This window comes from Trachypithecus francoisi, unplaced genomic scaffold (genome assembly GCF_009764315.1).
Source record: "Trachypithecus francoisi isolate TF-2019V2 unplaced genomic scaffold, Tfra_2.0 Lachesis_group8, whole genome shotgun sequence".
Taxonomy (NCBI): Eukaryota; Metazoa; Chordata; class Mammalia; order Primates; family Cercopithecidae; genus Trachypithecus; species Trachypithecus francoisi.
The window spans coordinates 9,274,736-9,291,523 of NW_022681473.1; the positions used below are offsets into that span (position 1 = coordinate 9,274,736).

Consider the following 16,788-nt stretch of genomic DNA (forward strand, 5'->3'; position numbering starts at 1 on the left):
ACAGGATCACTTTGGATAGGTGACTCTGTGCCAGAGGTTAGGGAATGGGGTCTTTCAAGACTCACTGTCCTGAGCCCTGCTCACCCAAGAGACCTCTTCCCCAGTTCCAGTTTGGCCCCAAATGGTAGCCTCTCCATAGACAAAATGTTTCCCTCCTCTCTATCCCTCTAACTGTTTGACAGTGATGCAGACTCGTTTATCAGATTAACTGGAAGTTAATCCAGGTTGGCACCCCTGGAAAAGGCCTGGGCACCTGAGCTGCCTTCAACTAAAGGACTGATCTGTAACAGACACTTTAGCCTTGTGTGGCCGTGGAGAACCAAAATGATCTATAGAAATGTATGGAAACTCATTTTAGCTCACAACAAAGGAGTCACTTTTTACTTGTTAGAGATGTCCAATATTAGAATGGGCTACCTCATAAGGTAATGAGCCTTGTCACCCAAATGCTTTATACGGAAGTCATCATCTGTCACATGCCAGAGGGTCCCCTCATGAGTGGGAGAGTAGGGGCTGAACTGCTGAGTTCCCGCTGCATCCTGTTGCTATGCTGCCTGCATCCTTGGTGGGGAGAAGAGAAGAGATGGACTGCTGCGGAGAACCTGGCAAACGAGGACCCAGGACTTGAGGGGATGGGGGCTGATGGGGAAACCGTAGGGTGAGGGAATTTAAGGATTAGTGACATTAGTAACATCAATTCCTCTCAAATTGTGTTTACAGCCTTTACTGGACTGTCCCAAACATGGCCTGCTTTACAAAGCTGCTAAGAAGCACAGCTGAGTGCCCACCCTGACTCTGACTAGCTTACAGTGAAGCTTTGGGAAGTTGTTTTCCGCTGAGCTCTTATTTTCTCATCCAGAAAATGAGGGGGTAGGATTTGGTGAGTTAAAAAGTGCCTTCTAGCTCTGGCAGTCTGTGACTGGCCCTGCTCTTTCTGAGCAGGTCAGTGAGGCAATGACCCCGAAGGGGGCTGCCCAGAATCACCACAGGCTTCCTTTGGCTCCCCACCCTGCCCCAACCCCTCTGGCCACTGCTGCCTAGGGGTCTTTCTCCAACTTGCCACATTCTTGCTCAAATATAGTTTAGCACCATGGATGGACAGCAGATTTGAATTTGAAATCAGCCCTGACATTACCCAGCTAGGTGACTTTTAGTAACTTTCCTTCTTTCCTTCCTTGAGCCTTAGTTGCCTCATCTATAAAACCAGAGCTGGACAAATCGATCAGCTTTGCTGGGGTTGATGACTTGAGGCCCTTTCAGGAGTCAGGTCCCTGTTATTCCAGGGCTAGGGAAGCACTCCAGCTCAGAATGTCACTCTGTAGCACAGGATGAGAATCACCCACTGACACCATGGCCGTGCAGCTCTGAAACAGACAGCAACCCAACCCCCCGGCCCTGCCACCAAGCACGTCTCAGGAGACCTCCACTGGTATAATTTCCCTTGTCCCTAAGAATCTCCTTCCTCAGTCCCTTTCCTTTGAGTTAGAAAAAGGCAAGCAGGGGGGAGTTTAGTAGTTTTAAAATTAGGGGTGTGGCCAGGCACAGTGTTTCATGCCTGTAATTCCAGCCCTTTGGGAGGCCTAGGCAGGCAGATCACTTGAGCTTAGCAGTTCAAGACCACCGTGGGCAACATGGTGAAATCCCGTCTCTACAAAAAAATACAAAAGTTAGCTGGTCCTAGTGGTGCACCTGTGGTCCTAGCTACTCTGAAGGCTAAGGGGGAGGATGGCTTGAGCCTGGGAGGCTGGGAGGTGGAGGTTGCAGTGAGCCGAGATACCACCACCACACTCCAGCCTGGGTGACAGAGCCAGACCCTCTCAAAATAATAGTAATAAATAATAATAAAGTTAGGAGTGATCAGGCCCTGAACAGGGAAGTGTTCTGTCCAAGGTCACAGAGCAAAGAGAACCCAGGTGCCCACAACTCAGCCAAGAGTCTTGACCCCTCTGTCATCAACTGCACACACGCTGCACACTCCACCAGCTCCTAGGCTTCTCTCCACATCTGACTTCTCCAGGCCTGGACTGTGGGGAGCTTTTTGGACGGAAAGAAGCAGAAAGCAGCAGGAGCTGCTCTCCAAGGACCACACCTCAAAGAGCAAGATCCCCAGGTGGGATCGCTCTGCGGCTTCAGGCAGGGGAGGCTGGCTTGAAAGCCGATCTCCAAGAGGGCGTGGCTCCAAAATGCTGGCAAATAAAGCCTGGAGAGCCAGCAACAGTCTGGAGACCAGCGGGAGGGACAGGAAAACTGCAGGCTGCTCTGTTCCTGGACCTAGGAAGTGGTGAGCTCGCTGAGGCAGGAGGAGCTCTGGGGAGGGTCTGGGAATGTGGACAAGGGCCCTGCAGGCCAAGATGGGGCAGGTGGAGGGAGGAAGATGTTTGCGCTCCAGTTGGCGAAGGAAATTCCAGGGAAGGGAGAATCACTTCACAGAGGGCTGACACACAGGTCCTTTCCAGAGACAGCTGCTCACACTCACACCCATACACACACACACAAAGGTAGATACAGGGAAAAGGCAGCACCACTCAGGCACACCACCTGTTAGACCAGCCAGCCCTGGCTCACTCACCTGGAATGCAGTATTTAAAGAACTCGCCGTCCCACCTGCACACCCACATAGAGACATCTCCCCACTGTGCTTCAGATGCCCATGGCGTCCCCTCAAACCCTGGTCCTCTGTCTGCTGGTCCTGGCAGTCACTGAAGCCTGCGGCCAGGAGGCAGTCATCCCAGGCTGCCACTTGCACCGTGAGTACCTCTGGCAGCAGATGGCTAGGAGGAGTGGAAGTTCTGGGTGGGAGCAAAGAGCTGATAGAGTGGACGGTGGGGCAAGCAGCACCCTAGAGGGCCCCACACTGAGGCACAGGCAACAGGAGCTGGGGCGAGGCAAACCTTGGCAGAGGTGCCATCTACTGCTTGCCTGTCTCCTTCTAGCCTTCAATGTGACAGTGCGAAGTGATCGCCAAGGCACCTGCCAGGGCTCCCACATGGCACAGGCCTGTGTGGGCCACTGTGAGTCCAGTGCCTTCCCTTCTCGGTACTCTGTGCTGGTGGCCAGCGGCTACCGACACAACATCACCTCTGTCTCTCAGTGCTGCACCATCAGTGGCCTGAAGAAGGTGAGGAGGACCCAAGCCCGGTGGATGGATGTTGGGTTGGGGGAAGACTGGGGAGACGGAGATCTAAGACAGCCCTGAGAAAGGGGACTGCAGCATGGACTCCCCTCTCCCACAGGTCAGAGTACAGCTGCAGTGTGTGGGGAGCCGGAGGGAGGAGCTCGAGATCTTCACTGCCAGGGCCTGCCAGTGTGACATGTGTCGCCTCTCTCGCTACTAGCCCATCCTCTCCCCTCCTTCCTCCCCTGGGTCACAGGACTTGACATTCTGGTGGGGGAAACCTGTGTTTGAGCTTCAAAAACTGGAAGGAGCTCCAACCCTGCTGGTTACTTGCTATGGAATTTTTTTAAATAAGGGAGGGTTGTTCCAGCTTTGACCCTTTGTAAGATTTCGTGACTGTCACCTGAGAAGAGGGGAGTTTCTGCTTTCTTCCCTGCCTTTGCCTGGCCCTTCTAAACCAATCTTTATCATTTTACTTCCCTCTTTGCCCTTACCCCTAAATAAAGCAAGCAGTTCTTGAGTTTCTCTCTTTATTAAGTCTACCCACAGCCAGGGAAAGAGGGGTAGACCATGATTACTGTGACCCCCTCCTTGCCCCAGGACACTGTGAATCTCTTCTTGCCTGTGCCCTCACCCTCCCCCTGCCCAATAAATAAAAAGGGGACAAGGAAGTACACAGCAAGGGAAGGGAGGAGTGTGCACCCAGGACAGTGTCTGTGTAGAGGGTGAGCTGGGCGAGAATAAATAGACCATGGACCCCATGGCGGGGATGAGGAAGGACCTCACGCTGGCCGAGGCAGGGGCAGGCGAGGCGCTGAGTGCCCTTGCCCAAGGCCAGGAGCAGAGGGTGGGAGCCCGCCTGCAGCCCGGAGCCCAGCTTTGCGGGGCAGGGGAAGATCCCTGATGGCAGCTTCCTGGTCAAGCTTGCCCTTGTCAAGTCCTGCCGCGAGGGGCTGAGCATTCTGTTGCCAAGACCACCATTGCCTCTCCTCGTCTCCCCCCCAGTGAAAGCTGGGCTGGGCAGGGAGTCCTCAGAAGCCACTCTGGCAAGGCCAGGGGTAGGTGTGTTTCTCTCTGGACCCCTGGACAGGAGAAGGGATAGAGGGACTGACAGCTCTGGGTTTAGCTTCTCCCCTTCTGAGGTGCTGTCTAGCTCTGACCCCCACTGGTGGCCACCTGGGGTGTAAGCCGCTGGAGAGGGGCCTCCTTGGCCCCCTGGGTCCCCTGTAGCCGGCGTAGCCGCAGCTCCTCCAGACCTTGCCATAACTCCTGACGCTCCTGGGCCTTCTGCTGCTCCCTGGGGAAAGAGGGTGAGGCAGCTCCCTTTCCTGGGGGCCCCCACAGTCCAGACTCCCTCACTACCACCCCAGCGGCAAAAGGAAGGCATGGAACCATTTTTGTTCTGTGACTCCATAAAAACCCTCTGCTGAGGGAAGAGAGCAGAGAGACCAGCCTGCAGTCACGGAGAAGACGATGGGTGGGGCTCTGAGTGGTTCTGGCTTCTGTAGGAAGCTACAGGGATTCAGAACAAGTCCGAGCTACTCGAAGAATGACGGGAGGACACAGGGGCAGACAGGCATAGGATGGCAGGAGCACGGAGAGTCTTGCACGACTGATCAGATAGGGTTCGGGGTGGTCCTTGGGTTCCCTCCAGTCATGGGGGTCTGATTCCTCCCTGCTCTTCTCCCTTCCCCCACGCCCAGCCCCCAACACTCACTGCTGCTTTTCCAGCTTGTAGGAGGCCGTGAGCTCATCGAACAGCTTCCCATTCATCTCCATGAAGGTCTTGAGCACATTGTAGATCAGCGATACGATGGTTCTTGGCAGGGTCAAGGAGGGACGAGGAGATGAAACAGCTTTGGTTTGCCCATCTCTCCCTATCCCTGCCCTTCATATGCAGCATTCCACCCTGAACACAAGCACTGCCCACTTCCCTGTCCTCTTCACCACCCCTGGGCCATCTTTTGACGCTTTCTCTGATACTCTCCAGCTAGGAGTAACCCTAGGGTCTGGACTGGCTGGCCCTGGTCCCAGTTTCTGTGAGTTAGGTCACGGCCTGGCACTCACTGGTTCCAGTGCTCTTTGGAGACTTGGTAGAGGGTCCCAAACACAGCAGGTAGCACAGTGTGGCAGTTGTCCTCAATGAGGCTTAGGATATACTCATTGTTCCAGAAATACAGAGCCCGCTCTGCAACCTGGGGCAGACAAGATGGCAGAGTGAGTGAGTGGCAGTGGCTTCTCTCTGTGTGCAAGGTCTGGTGTCCATCACTACCTCAATGCCCAGGCCCCCTGACCTTCACACACCCCACCTTCAAGGCTCATCTGAGCCCTGGAGGAAGCAACAGTGTTGAAAGGAAAAGAGCACTAGATATGGAATCCAATGCTGCGGGGTGAATCCTAACCACTACAGACTCTATACGCCACGCGACCTTGGGAGAGGCATTTAGCCTCCCAGCCTCAGTCTTCTCATCTGTAAAATGGGCTAATAATACCTATGTCCACAGGATGTTATAAGAATCCAATGAGATACTAGACTTTTAGGTGTTTAATGAACCAAAGGGCCAGAATCACTGTGAAGAAGACTTGACTTCCACTGGGTTATGACTCATAAGAACGGGAGGAAGTCTGCATGTGCCTGCAGCAGAACATGAGTTAGAGTTAGCTGGGATGATGTGGGGAAGCCTGGCTGCATCCCAAAGCCAGTCTAATGAAATCTAAGGCCACTAGCAAAAGGGGAAAAGCAATAACAGTCCTCCATCCCACTATGGAGCACACTTCAGTTTACCAAACATGTTTACACTCATACAATCTCTTCCATCCTCATCCCCACCCTGTGAAGAGGTTGTTGGCTCATTTTACAGCTGCAGAAGCTTAATCAGAATCAAGAGTGGCGCAGTCATTTGCTCAAGGCCCCTCAGCCAGTGGAAGGCAGGTCCGAGGCTTCACCCTAGGTCTCCTGACCCTAAGTCCAGCATCTCCCCATTACCAGACCCAGGATTGGAGGAGAGACTGAGGGCAAAGGGAGCTGTATTGGGTCAGCTACCCAACCTTTCCAGGCCAGCCCTGCTCCCGTCCCCGCCTGTCCTGCCTCATACCTGGAAATGGGGGCTGGAAACACAGCGAGCCACCTGCTTAAAAAGGGGCTCCTGGATCTTCACAAACTGGGAGGGCTCGATGACATCAAGAATCTCTTCCATCTCCCCCAGAAACATCACCTGGGTGGGGTGGGGAGGGGAGTAGGGACAGAGGGGCAGCAGCTCACATCTCCCCCTACACATACACACACCTGACTGCCTTCTAGAGGCCGAGCCCTCCCAGCCTCCCTCTGGTGGGCACCAAAGCCCTTCTTCATACCTCCTTCTGGGTGCAGGTTTTTGGCCAGTATTTGAGCAGCCCCCGGATCACCTGTGGGAGGTAAGACAGAAAGGAGTCACGCCTGCGGAGGTGAGAGGCTGCCTTAGCCCCCAGAGGTACTCACGTGCTCCGTCAGAGTGGCGTCCTTCTCCAGGAACTGCACCACACAGTATGCCAGCTGCAAGGGGGCAGAGGTGGAGAGAAGGAAGATGGGTCAGGAAGGCATCAGGTGCCAAGGACTTGCTGCCCAGGACAGAATGCCAGACACTGCTCCCCCACGGCCTGTTACTTTCTTATTCACCAAGCACTTATCACCTGTCTAGGATGTATCAGGCATCACACTCAGTGTGCTGGGAATACAACTATGATCTCAAGGGGAGGGGGGACAGTCAACAAATTCATCTTTATACATTTTGCAAAAGGTTCCATAATATGGCTAGTGTGGTGGCTCACGCCTGTAGTCCAAGCACTTTGGAAGGCTGAGGCGGCAGAATCACTTGAGCCCAGGAGTTTAAGACCAGCCTAGGTAACATAGCAAGACATTGTCTCTACAAAAAAAAAATTTTTTTTGATTAGCCAGGCATGTGGCATACATCTGTGGTCCCAGCTACTCGGGAGGCTGAGGAGGGAGGACTGCTTGAGCCCAGGAGGTAGAGGCTTCAGTGAGCCATGTTCGTACCACTCCTCTCCAGCCTAGGCAACAGAGTAGGGTTTTGTCTCAAAAAAACAATTTGTGTATCAAAATCTCCCATAATAGATTTGTGCATCCAAATCTTTGGGAATATAGAGGGAGGAGAATTTCATTCTGCCAAGGGAGGATAGAGAAGAAAAGCCTGGCCTCACAGAGCTGATACCTGAGGTTAGCCTTAAAGCGCCAGTGGGAATTCTCTAAGGTAGATGGAACAGAATTATAAAAACAAAAAAGGTGAGATAGGATCCCTGGAAGATCTGACCTCCAGGGCCCACTGGCAACCCTGACTGTCTGGAGCTCCTGCTGCAGCGGGGCCAGGCCTGGGCCTCACCTGAGCGTGAAAGACAGACAGCGACTTGACAGAGTGCAGGGGGATCAGGACGCGAACCAGGAACTGCTTGTGCTCAGTCTTCAGGGGCAGCGCAAAGCCATTGATGATGCTGAGGAGGAGGCAGAAGAGAGGAAGAGGGCTCAGGTGACCTGGCCCCAGTCCCTCCTTCCAGAATCCTGAGCTCCAGTTGAGGCCCAGGGAGAATCACCTTCCTAGGATCTCCAGCAGCTCAGCCACACCATTGAAGTGCTCGAATTCATAGATGAACCTGCAAGAGAAGAACGCAGGCGGGCTCAAAGCAAGCAGGGTAGGCCCAGTGACCCCTTAGGCATCCTGCCTGCCCACCCTCACCCGCACAGCACGTTCATCCAACTCCCCCCAACCCAGAGGCCACGCTCCCTTCCCAACATCCCAAACCAGGCCCCATTGAGATCCCCGCCCCCCACACTGAAATGCCCTTCTCAGCCCAGCCACCTCTGCCAGAGTCCCAAGCTCAAGGCTGTCTTGCCAGTCAACCAAGAGAATGACAAACACTTGGCACATCTACTCTGTGCCACGTAAGTCTCAAAATCATCCAGGGAGATGGGGCTTATGAAATCCATCACACGGATGAAGAAAACCAAGACTCGACGGTTAAATGAAACCACCCTAATGTTAATAGGCAGGGAATCTAATGGACTTCAAGGTACTGGAGGCCAGGGATCATGGCTCACCCATTTTGTAGCTAAGAACAATAACAACTAATGTTTCAGAGTCCCGGCCTCAGTCCAGTAGCTATGCTGAGTGCTTTGGAGGCAAGGCCCCATGTCATCTTGATGATGGTCCCTGAGTTAGTATAAGCAGCACCCCCATTTTTATCTCATCTTTGAGATGGAATCTTGCTCTGTCGCCCAGGCAGGAGCGCAGTGGCGCGATCTTGCCTTACTGCAACCTCCACCTCCCAGGCTCAAGTGATTCTCCTGCCTCAGCCTCCCGAGTAGCTGGTATTACCGGTGTTTACCACCACACTCAGCTAATTTTCGTATTTTTAGTAGAGACGGGGTTTCACCACAGTGGCCAGGCTGGTCTTGAACTCCTGATCTCAAGTGATCTGCCCATCTCCGACTCCCAAAGTGCTGGGATTATAGGCATGAGCCACTGCATCCTGCCAGCATTCCCATTTTAAAGATGAGCAAACTAGGAGAGAGCTTAAGTAATCTGCCCAAGTTCACCCAAATGTTGGAACCAAACTCAAATGTAGGCCATATTGCTTCAGAGCCATGGTCTCAACTATAAGGTCATGTAAGCCTTGATGTCCAGTGTGTGCTGGTGCTCAGTGCACGTTTGCAGAAAGAACCTCTCTCTCTGGGTCCTTATGGCCTGGCATGATAAGGGTCAAAAGATTTAGCTCCTAGGCCCCTGGACTGACCCAGTCCCTGCAAACCATTTCATTTCTCTTGGCCTCTACTTTCTCATCTGTAAAATGGAAATAAATACCCATTCTCTGCCGACTTCACAGACTTTGTATAATCAATATGTATATTATGTTACCGAGAAACGGCTTGGAAAACAGAAGTTCCACAAGGGCCCCTGCAGCCCAGGAGCCTTTGCTCTTTGCTGTAGCAGTCTTCTTTTTTTTCTTTTCTTTTCTTTTTTTTTTTTTTTCCGAGACGCAGTCTCCCTCTGTCGCCCAGGCTGGAGTGCAGTGGCATGATCTTGGCTCACTGCAAACTCCACCTCCTGGGTTCAAGTAATTCTTATCTCAGCCTCCTGAGTAGCTGGGATTACAGGTGCCTACGACCATGCCCAGCTAATGTTTGTATTTTTATTAGAGACGGGGTTTCACCATGTTGGCCAGGTTGGTCTCAAACTCCTCACCTTAGGTGATCCACCCACCTCGGCCTCCCAAAGCACTGGCATTACAGGCATGAGCCACCACACAGGGCCTTTGCCGCCGTCTTCTAACAGCCCTCTTGCCCTCTCCAGGTCTCTGCTGGGCAGGCAGCAACCACTCACCGGAGGAAGATGTGGTTGCACTGTTTGCGGATGTAGGCCCGGAGACCCAGGAACTTGCCGTAGACCCGGTGCAGGATGGTCTTGAGGTACTCACGCTCCCGGGGGTCCTCACTATCAAATAGCTCCAGGAGCTGTAGGAACCAGAGTCAGGGTCAGGGTCAGGGGAAAGGTCCACCCCAGGTTGCTTCCATCCTATCCCTGGCCCCTCAGAGAGCCTGCCCCTGCCTTGTGGTACCACCCAGCCTGGGCTCCCCACTTCACCATCAGGACAAACTTTTGATCCACGTATCTCTTGGCCACGGAGGGCTGGAAGTCTGGGCTCTCCAAGAAACGCAGGAAAAACTCATATACCAGCTGGGGGAGGGGGACAGACAAAAAGGCGAGTTCAGTAACAGCCTTACCCACTCATTCCACCCTATGGCCCTCATCCAACTGTCTAGGGGTTAAAGAGGCCCTTTCCCCATGCCTTGGATCTCTTCCGAAACTTGGATCTCTGTCTTCCCCAACCCTTCGGACCTGCAGGTGTGGCCACGAAGGCTCAAGGTTGGGCTCATCCTCTTCAGGGTCAAATTCAGGGTTCTCACTGGGCGGCAGAGTCCGGAAGATATTCACCGAGATCTGAGTGGCAGAGGTGGGGTTCATTAAGGAAAAGCCCTTGAAGCCAGAAGCCAGGGAGTCCCTCATTCAAAGTTCTTTCTTTTTTTTTTTTTTTCTTTCCCAAGATAAGGTCTCGCTCTGTTGCCCAAGCTGGAGCACAGTGGTGCAATCTCGACTCACTGCAACCTCAACCTCCCAGGCTCAAGCCATCCTCCCACCTCAGCCCTCTGAGTAGCTGGACTACAGTAGCACACCACCATGCCCGGCAAATTTTTACATTTTTGTAGTGATGCAGTCTCACTGTCAAGCTGGTCTCCAACCCCTTGCCTCAAGTGATCCTCTCGCCTCAGCCCAAAGTGCTTCGATTACAGATGTGAGCTGCTGCTCCCGGCCCTCATTCAAAGTTCTAACAGGTTGATTTCAGCACCTGCCCCAGCAAGCAGTTCATTCCTTGGGCAATCATCACCTGAACGCCTAGTTCGTGCAAGACCTGGGCCAGGGGCTGGGAACCCAAGGGTGAATGGGACACATCCCTGCCTTCTAGGCAGGTGCAATGCAGTGGGGAGAACAAGGTTGGAAGCTGTGAGGTCTACGGGCAGGCAAAGAGAGATTTCCAGCTTGGGCATTGAGAGCAGCTTCTCGGCAGAGGCAGCACCTGAGCCAGGCCACGGATGGTAAGGGATGTGGGGTAGAGCACTCCAGGCCTCAGGCAAGTATAAGCAAAGGTGTGAAGGTGGGGCAGGCCCGGAGGCATTCAGTGGGTGTCGGGCAGCAGCGGGTCAGGGGGAAGGAGGACGTGGACTAAGGCCAAGTGGATGAGTGCAGGGGTGGATCCTCCACGCAGGGGTCCTGTGGACAAGTCACGGGGCTCACGCACCCTCTTGGCCGACCCTCGGAGCCTGAGTGGCAGGTGCTTACCATGCGGATGATGTCTGGGTAGACGGGCTCGATGAGGACACCCCGGGTACTCCCCACACACTCCACCAGCTCGTTGAGGGCCGCCCGCTTCACCTCCTTCCCCTTGAGGTCAGCCACACAGTCCAAGAAGTCAAACATCACCCCACACTGGGCCAGCTTCCGGCTCAGCAGCTCGTGCAGCTCAGAAGCCGGCACATCTGGGGAGGGAAGGGCATCCTGAGCCTGAACCCCAGCTCCCCCAGCTGCCCCAGCTCTGGGTGGGACAGACCCTCCTAATCTCCAGGGCAGTCTCTGCTGCCCCCAGGCCCCATGCTCTTGTGCCATCTCCTGCTCCTTGCAGACAGCAAACAACTACTGTCCCTTCCTCCATTCCTGGGGGTTGAGGGTTGCTTTTCTTCCTCCTAATCCAGGTTCAGAGAGTATGGTGGCCCGATTTTTAAAACGAGATCACAAATGCTGGATGCAGAGGCTTTCCACAGGTGCCCAAACAGCTGCTGCCTCCCTCTCAGGTGGCACCCTGTTCTAAGGGCCAGAAATGGGGAGGGGTTCAGGGCCAAGGATCTCTTTGGTGTCCTCAGGCTTGGCCAGTGTGGCCCCTATGGCCCAGGGCTGGGGAAGGGAACTATGTGATGATCCCAGGGAACCCTGCCAAGAGCCTGCTCCAGGGATCCGGCAGCTGGCTGGGCTGATAGTGGCCCCTGGAACCCAGGCTAAGGGCCCCACCCTTGGCCCTGGTCTGCCCCTACGGTGGCGCCACCTTCGGATGTCCCACCTCCAAGGATGACAGGCCAGTCAGGCCATGCGTCAGCAGAGAGGGCTGGAGGGCTGGGGTCAGTTCTGATGGCGTAGAACCTAGCCTGGAGGGGTATCCAAACTCCCTCTCTTGGCAGTTGCCCGCTGCCTCCCGCCCCACCCCACGGCCCTGCTGGTCCCCTCGGGGGCTCGGTTCCCCTGGTGGCCAGCCGCCAGCTCACCTTTGAGCAGGGGCAGCGGCGTGAGCTCCTGCTGGTTGCTCTGATAGCGGAACTGAGAGGAGCTGTGGGAGCGCCGGGGCCGGGCTCTGCGGAGGGAACGGCGGGAGAAGCCGTCCACCTTGTCGGGTGGGGGCACAGGCGACAGCCCGGGGGAGGAGGGGCTGGTGGGGGTGCTTGCAGGGGGCAGCTTCGTCTCCATGGCGGTCAGGCAGCAGGTCAAGCTTTCAGAGCCCCGGGGGTTCTCTCTGGGCCTGGGAGGTGCTGGGTGAGACTGGACAGACTAACTTGGTCCCATCCTGTCGGGTCGTGGGGGGGGGGCACAACCACAGTCCTGGGCCCCCCCCCAGGGCCTCCGGCAACTGTCCAGTCTTGGGGGGCAGGCAGGGTAGAAAGGAGGATGGCTCAGGCCTCAGATCCTTCCTAGGGGTCCTGAAGAGTCCAGTTAGGGTTCCCACCCTGGCTCTTTTGAAAACGAAGTCAGGCAGAAAGGTCAGCAAGAAAGAGACAGAGAAAGCCCGTCAGTTCCTCAGGAGAGCCGGCAGGCTGTGTGGGGGGCCCGGTCTTTTCCCTCCTATCCTTGCCCAGACCCTAAAATAGGGGTGCAGCCCCCTCCCATCCTGGACATGTTCCTCCCTTCTCTCAGACAGAAAGGCTCCAAAACAACCCCTCCCAGAATAGGGCCTATCCCCCAAGCCAGCCCCGACTCAGAATGGAGCCCCGATCGTCATCCCTGCCCCTTTCAGAATGGAACGCATCGCTGCTCCACTAACCCCGGCCTCCTGGGACAACCCCAGGACTGGAGGTGCTGTCCCGATGCCACCCCGCTCCTAGAACCCGGCACCCTCCCCCACCTCAGCTCCTCCTTCCTGGCGCCCCAAACCTCATGGGGTGGGGGACACTCACTTCTCGGAAACCCAGACTTCGGTCGCCAACCCGCGGGGGCTGCCCGTGGGGAGGGCGACGGCCGTTCAGGGCCCCTTCGTAGCGGTTCCGCTCGGGGCGCTGGGGCTGGGCGGCGGCGCTCCTGGGTTCTCTCCCGGGCTCCGGGGGGGCTGGAGCATGCCCCCAACTCAGCCCCGGGCCGGGACCGGGCGCTCGGCGGGCTCTGCACCGGCCTTCGCAGCGCGCGGATCTCCGCTGAAGTCCTGGGACTCCGACCCAGCGCGATGCAGCGCAGCGGGAGCCCCGGCTCGGCTCCTTGCGCACCGGCACCCGCCGCCCAGCTGCTCAGGATGACATCAAGTCACCTCCCCCCGCCCGGCCCGCACCTCCCCGAGGGCTGAAAGTGGGGGCTGCGTCAGGAAGGCCCGGGGCCGCTGGGAGATGTAGTCCCCGTGCCGTTTAAAGTGAGCTGCCAGACCAAAGGGGACACCCTTGAGGGCAGACTCTGGGGTGAAGGCCGAAGCTTTTGAAGCCAGCGAGCAGAGTGGGATGGGCTCTAGCTGGGGGCGGGAAGCGTGGATTCTGGAAGGGAGGCAGAATAGGGAAAGAGGAGGGCTTAGGAGTTTGCACCAGAAAAGTGGGGTGATGCCAGGACACTGACAGGAAGGAGTGGCAGCGAGCTATGCCAGGCCCACAGATTTGGCCTGGGCCTTCTATGCCCTAGGCCATCCCCCTAGGAACCTCACCCTCACCCCAGAACCAAGAGACACTTCAGAAACTCCTTGGAAACCAGCACTGGACTAGTTAAAAGTCTGCCATGAGTCAGTGCTTGCTGGGAGGGGTGTGGTGCACCCAAGGCTGCTGGGAAATGCAGTCCATCCTCAGGCCTGCAGTCCCCCTCCCGTCCCTTGCTGTCTATGGTGACATCATGGTCTCCAGTTTAAAGGGCCAGTCCTGGAGTGGCAAAGCCCGAGAGGAGTTTTCTCCTGGAGCTGCCACCTCATCCCAGGCAGCCTGGTCTTCCCAGATGGACCTTTCAGCCCCGCTGGGCCCTAAGATGTGCTGGGTGGGACAGTGTCTCTTGCTCAAAATTCCACTGCTGGTGTGCAAGGCAGGGGTGGGAGTCCAGGAGTTCGGCATGCTGACCAAAAGTTCCCAGTCTGCAGTCCTGGGCCCCCTCCTAGGATCCTGGACCCCAACACTCTTTATAGCCCTGAACTCAATCCCGCTACACTGCTGTGAAATCTCCACCCTGAAATGTTGCCTGGATAAGCAGCTGGTCCATGGTGAGCAGCAGGAAAGTGTGATGAGACCAGATAATGAGGTCGGGGAAGGGGTTGGGGCCTTTTCAGAGTCTGCCCCATCCTGCTTTGGGTCTTGGTGACCACTCAGTGCTCCACTGGAACCGCCCAGCCATCCTCCCGGAATGGCTTGCAGAGGAAGCCTGGGTGTGCAAGAGGTGCCCACCTACCAAAGCAACAGAAGACAGAGGCCTGCACTGAGGGCCGCAGTTCACCAGGCTGGGGTCCAGGACTCCAGCACTGGAGACCCAGCAAGTGCTCTGCTTGCTCAGGAACCTCCGGCAGGCCTTGCCCATCTGGCCCTTGGTGTCCCTGTCTGTCCAGTGGGAATCCATGATCTCCCTCCTTGCCCACCTCCCAGGCTCTTCTGCATCCCTGAACAAGCTGAGGGAGGACAGGCCCACAGAGCCTCTGCAGCCAGGCAAGGACCCTGAGGCCAAGAGAGGAGAAGCGCCTTGCCCAGAGTCACACAGTGTATCATCAAAAGTTGGGGCCAGAGGGCAAGCCTCCACCTCCCAGATGGCTACAGCCCACCTCCACAAGCCCCCTGGTACCAGTTCCCTGGTCTCAAGGCTAGACTGACCACACAGGACTGGTGTTTTATATAAAGGAAGTGCTAAGGCCAGGTGTGATAGCTCACACTTGTAATCTCGATACTTTGGGAGGCTGAGGTGGGAAGATCACATGAGCCCAGGAGTTAGAGGCTACAGTAAGCCGTGATTGTGCTGTCGCACTCCAGCCTGGGTGACAGAGACCGTGTCTCAAAAATAAAACAAGAAACAAAAGTGCACCATTTGAGAACTGGGGCACTGAAGAGTAGAGGAGAGGCATAAGACTTTTGGAAGAAAAAAAGACTCTTTTTTTTTGAGATGGAGTCTTCCTCTGTCGCCCGGGCTGGAGTGCAGTGGCGCAATCTCTGCTCACTGCAAGCTCCGCCTCCCAGGTTTACACTCCATTCTCCTGCCTCAGCCTCCCGAATAGCTGGAACTTCAGGTAACTGCCACCAAGTCCAGCTAATTTTGTTGTATTTTTAGTAGAGATGGGGTTTCACGCTGTTAGCCAGGATGGTCTCGATCTCCTGACCTCGTGATCCACCTGCCTCGGCCTCCCAAAGTGCTGGGATTACAGGCGTGAGCCACCGTGCCTGGCTGAAAAAAAGACTTCTGAAGTGGTGGTATTTGAACTGGGTCTCAAAATAGGTACAGTGTCACTTAGGGGTATGTAAGGTTGAACATTCTTTTTTTTGTTTTTGTGATAGAGTCTCACTCTGTCACCCAGGCTTGAGTGCAGTGGCACCATCTCGGCTCACTGCTGCAACCTCCGCCTCCCGGGCCCAAGCAGTCCTCCTGCCTCAGCCTCCCAAGTAGCTGGAAACACAGACGTGCGACATCATGCCGGGCTAATTTTTGTTTTTTTGGTAGAGACAGGTTTTCGCCATGTTGCCCAGGCTGGTCTCAAACTCCTGAGCTCAAGTGATCCATTTGCCTCAGCCTCCTAAATGCTGGGATTACAGGTGTGAGCCACTGCACCAGGCTTTTTTTTTTTTTTTGCAGTGGCGTGATCCTGGCTCGCTGCAACCTCTGCCTCCCGGATTCAAGCAATCCTCCCACCTCAGCCTCAGTCCCAAGTAACTGGGACCACAGGTACATACCACCACTCCTGGCTAATTTTTTGTATTTTTTGTAGAGATAGGGTTTTGTCGTGTTGCCCAGACTGGTCTCTAACTCCTGGGCTCAAGTGATCCTCCCACCTTGGCCTCCCAAAGTGCTGGGACTACAAGTGTGAGCCACCATGTGTGGCTTTTACCACAATTTAAACGAAATGCATTACATTGTGTTATATGCAACAACAGATATATGTTCAAAACAAAAAAAAAGTCACCCATTTTAGTTGTACAATGTATAGATGAAGTTCCATGTATTTATAGATGAAGTTTGTTTTCTGAGGTGTGTCTAGATCCCCCTATTCTCCTGGCTGCCCCTGAGCTACCTAAAGGAGCTTGTCTGGCCTGGACACCCAGTTCCCTGCCATCTGCCTGGGATCGCCTTCCTCCAGCTCCACCCAGCCTTGAGGGATGGCCGCTCTTCCTCCATGAAAGCCCTTCCCTCTGATAAAACCCAAGCTCTCCACCCAGGACAGAGTCAAAAGCCACAGTCCCCAGGCCACCTCCATGATCCCTTTCTCACCGAGAGGGTGGGCCATCCATGGGGGAAGGGAGAGACTCTTTCAGGGCCCCTGAGGCCTAAAGCATACAGTTTACCAGATGAGTTTTTGCCTAATCTAAGGTGGGAAGGATGCGCCCGGGAGCTCACCCCTGGGCAAAGCCTGGCCCTCCCTGTTTTCTCTCTATGGAGAGGAATCCTGGCCCCAAACTTCCCTAGACCTCTTGAGTTGACTGGAATCCAGTTGTCCAGTAGAAGAAGTCCCTAAATGCAGTGGCCAGGGCCAGTGTATTTGTTAGAACTGCTGGACCTAGGCCAGGTGCAGGGGCTCACGCCTGTAATCCCAGCACCTTGGGAGGCAGAGGCAGGCAGACTGCTTGAGCTCAAGAGTTCAAGACCAGCCTGGGCCACATGGTGAAATTCCATCTCTACAAAAAATAGAAAAATTAGCTGGGCATGGTGGCATGA

At 55.2% G+C, this 16,788-nt stretch overlaps 2 protein-coding genes across 4 annotated transcripts; one reads left to right on the forward strand and one right to left on the reverse strand.

Moving 5' to 3' along the window:
• Positions 1-38: 38 nt before the first annotated feature.
• Positions 39-3,635, forward strand: GPHA2 (glycoprotein hormone subunit alpha 2). Of its 3 annotated transcripts, XM_033204115.1 has the most exons (4): positions 1,735-2,281; positions 2,645-2,747; positions 2,934-3,118; positions 3,234-3,635. In XM_033204115.1, the coding sequence occupies exons 2-4, from the start codon at positions 2,645-2,647 to the stop codon at positions 3,333-3,335; spliced, it is 390 nt and encodes a 129-aa protein (XP_033060006.1). In that variant the 5' UTR covers positions 1,735-2,281; the 3' UTR covers positions 3,336-3,635. The 3 variants fall into 3 exon arrangements, with proteins under 3 accessions (XP_033060004.1, XP_033060006.1, XP_033060003.1); XM_033204113.1 differs by lacking the exon at positions 1,735-2,281 and adding an exon at positions 39-880 and having other exon boundaries at positions 2,645-3,118; XM_033204112.1 differs by having other exon boundaries at positions 2,645-3,118.
• Positions 3,632-13,668, reverse strand: PPP2R5B (protein phosphatase 2 regulatory subunit B'beta). The gene is made up of 14 exons (XM_033204101.1): positions 12,879-13,668; positions 11,976-12,437; positions 11,002-11,198; positions 10,003-10,104; positions 9,748-9,840; positions 9,487-9,617; positions 7,700-7,759; positions 7,492-7,600; positions 6,594-6,647; positions 6,470-6,520; positions 6,211-6,330; positions 5,183-5,310; positions 4,833-4,934; positions 3,632-4,412 (listed from the first exon to the last, which is right to left on the reverse strand). Exons 2-14 carry the CDS (start codon positions 12,172-12,174, stop codon positions 4,265-4,267), a joined length of 1,494 nt encoding a protein of 497 aa, XP_033059992.1. The 5' UTR covers positions 12,175-12,437; positions 12,879-13,668; the 3' UTR covers positions 3,632-4,264.
• Between the last annotated feature and the right edge of the window lie 3,120 nt (positions 13,669-16,788).

Coding starts and splice junctions, on each gene's coding strand:
- PPP2R5B (XM_033204101.1), bottom strand. CDS start 12,174: ATGGAGACGAAGCTGCCCCCTGCAAGCACCCCCACCAGCCCCTCCTCC. Junction 10,105..11,001: donor ACCCAGACATCATCCGCATG/GTAAGCACCTGC, acceptor TCTGCCACTCAG/ATCTCGGTGAATATCTTCCG. Junction 4,413..4,832: donor TACAAGCTGGAAAAGCAGCA/GTGAGTGTTGGG, acceptor CTCTTTCCCCAG/GGAGCAGCAGAAGGCCCAGG.
- GPHA2 (XM_033204113.1), top strand. CDS start 2,645: ATGCCCATGGCGTCCCCTCAAACCCTGGTCCTCTGTCTGCTGGTCCTG. Junction 3,119..3,233: donor CCATCAGTGGCCTGAAGAAG/GTGAGGAGGACC, acceptor CCTCTCCCACAG/GTCAGAGTACAGCTGCAGTG.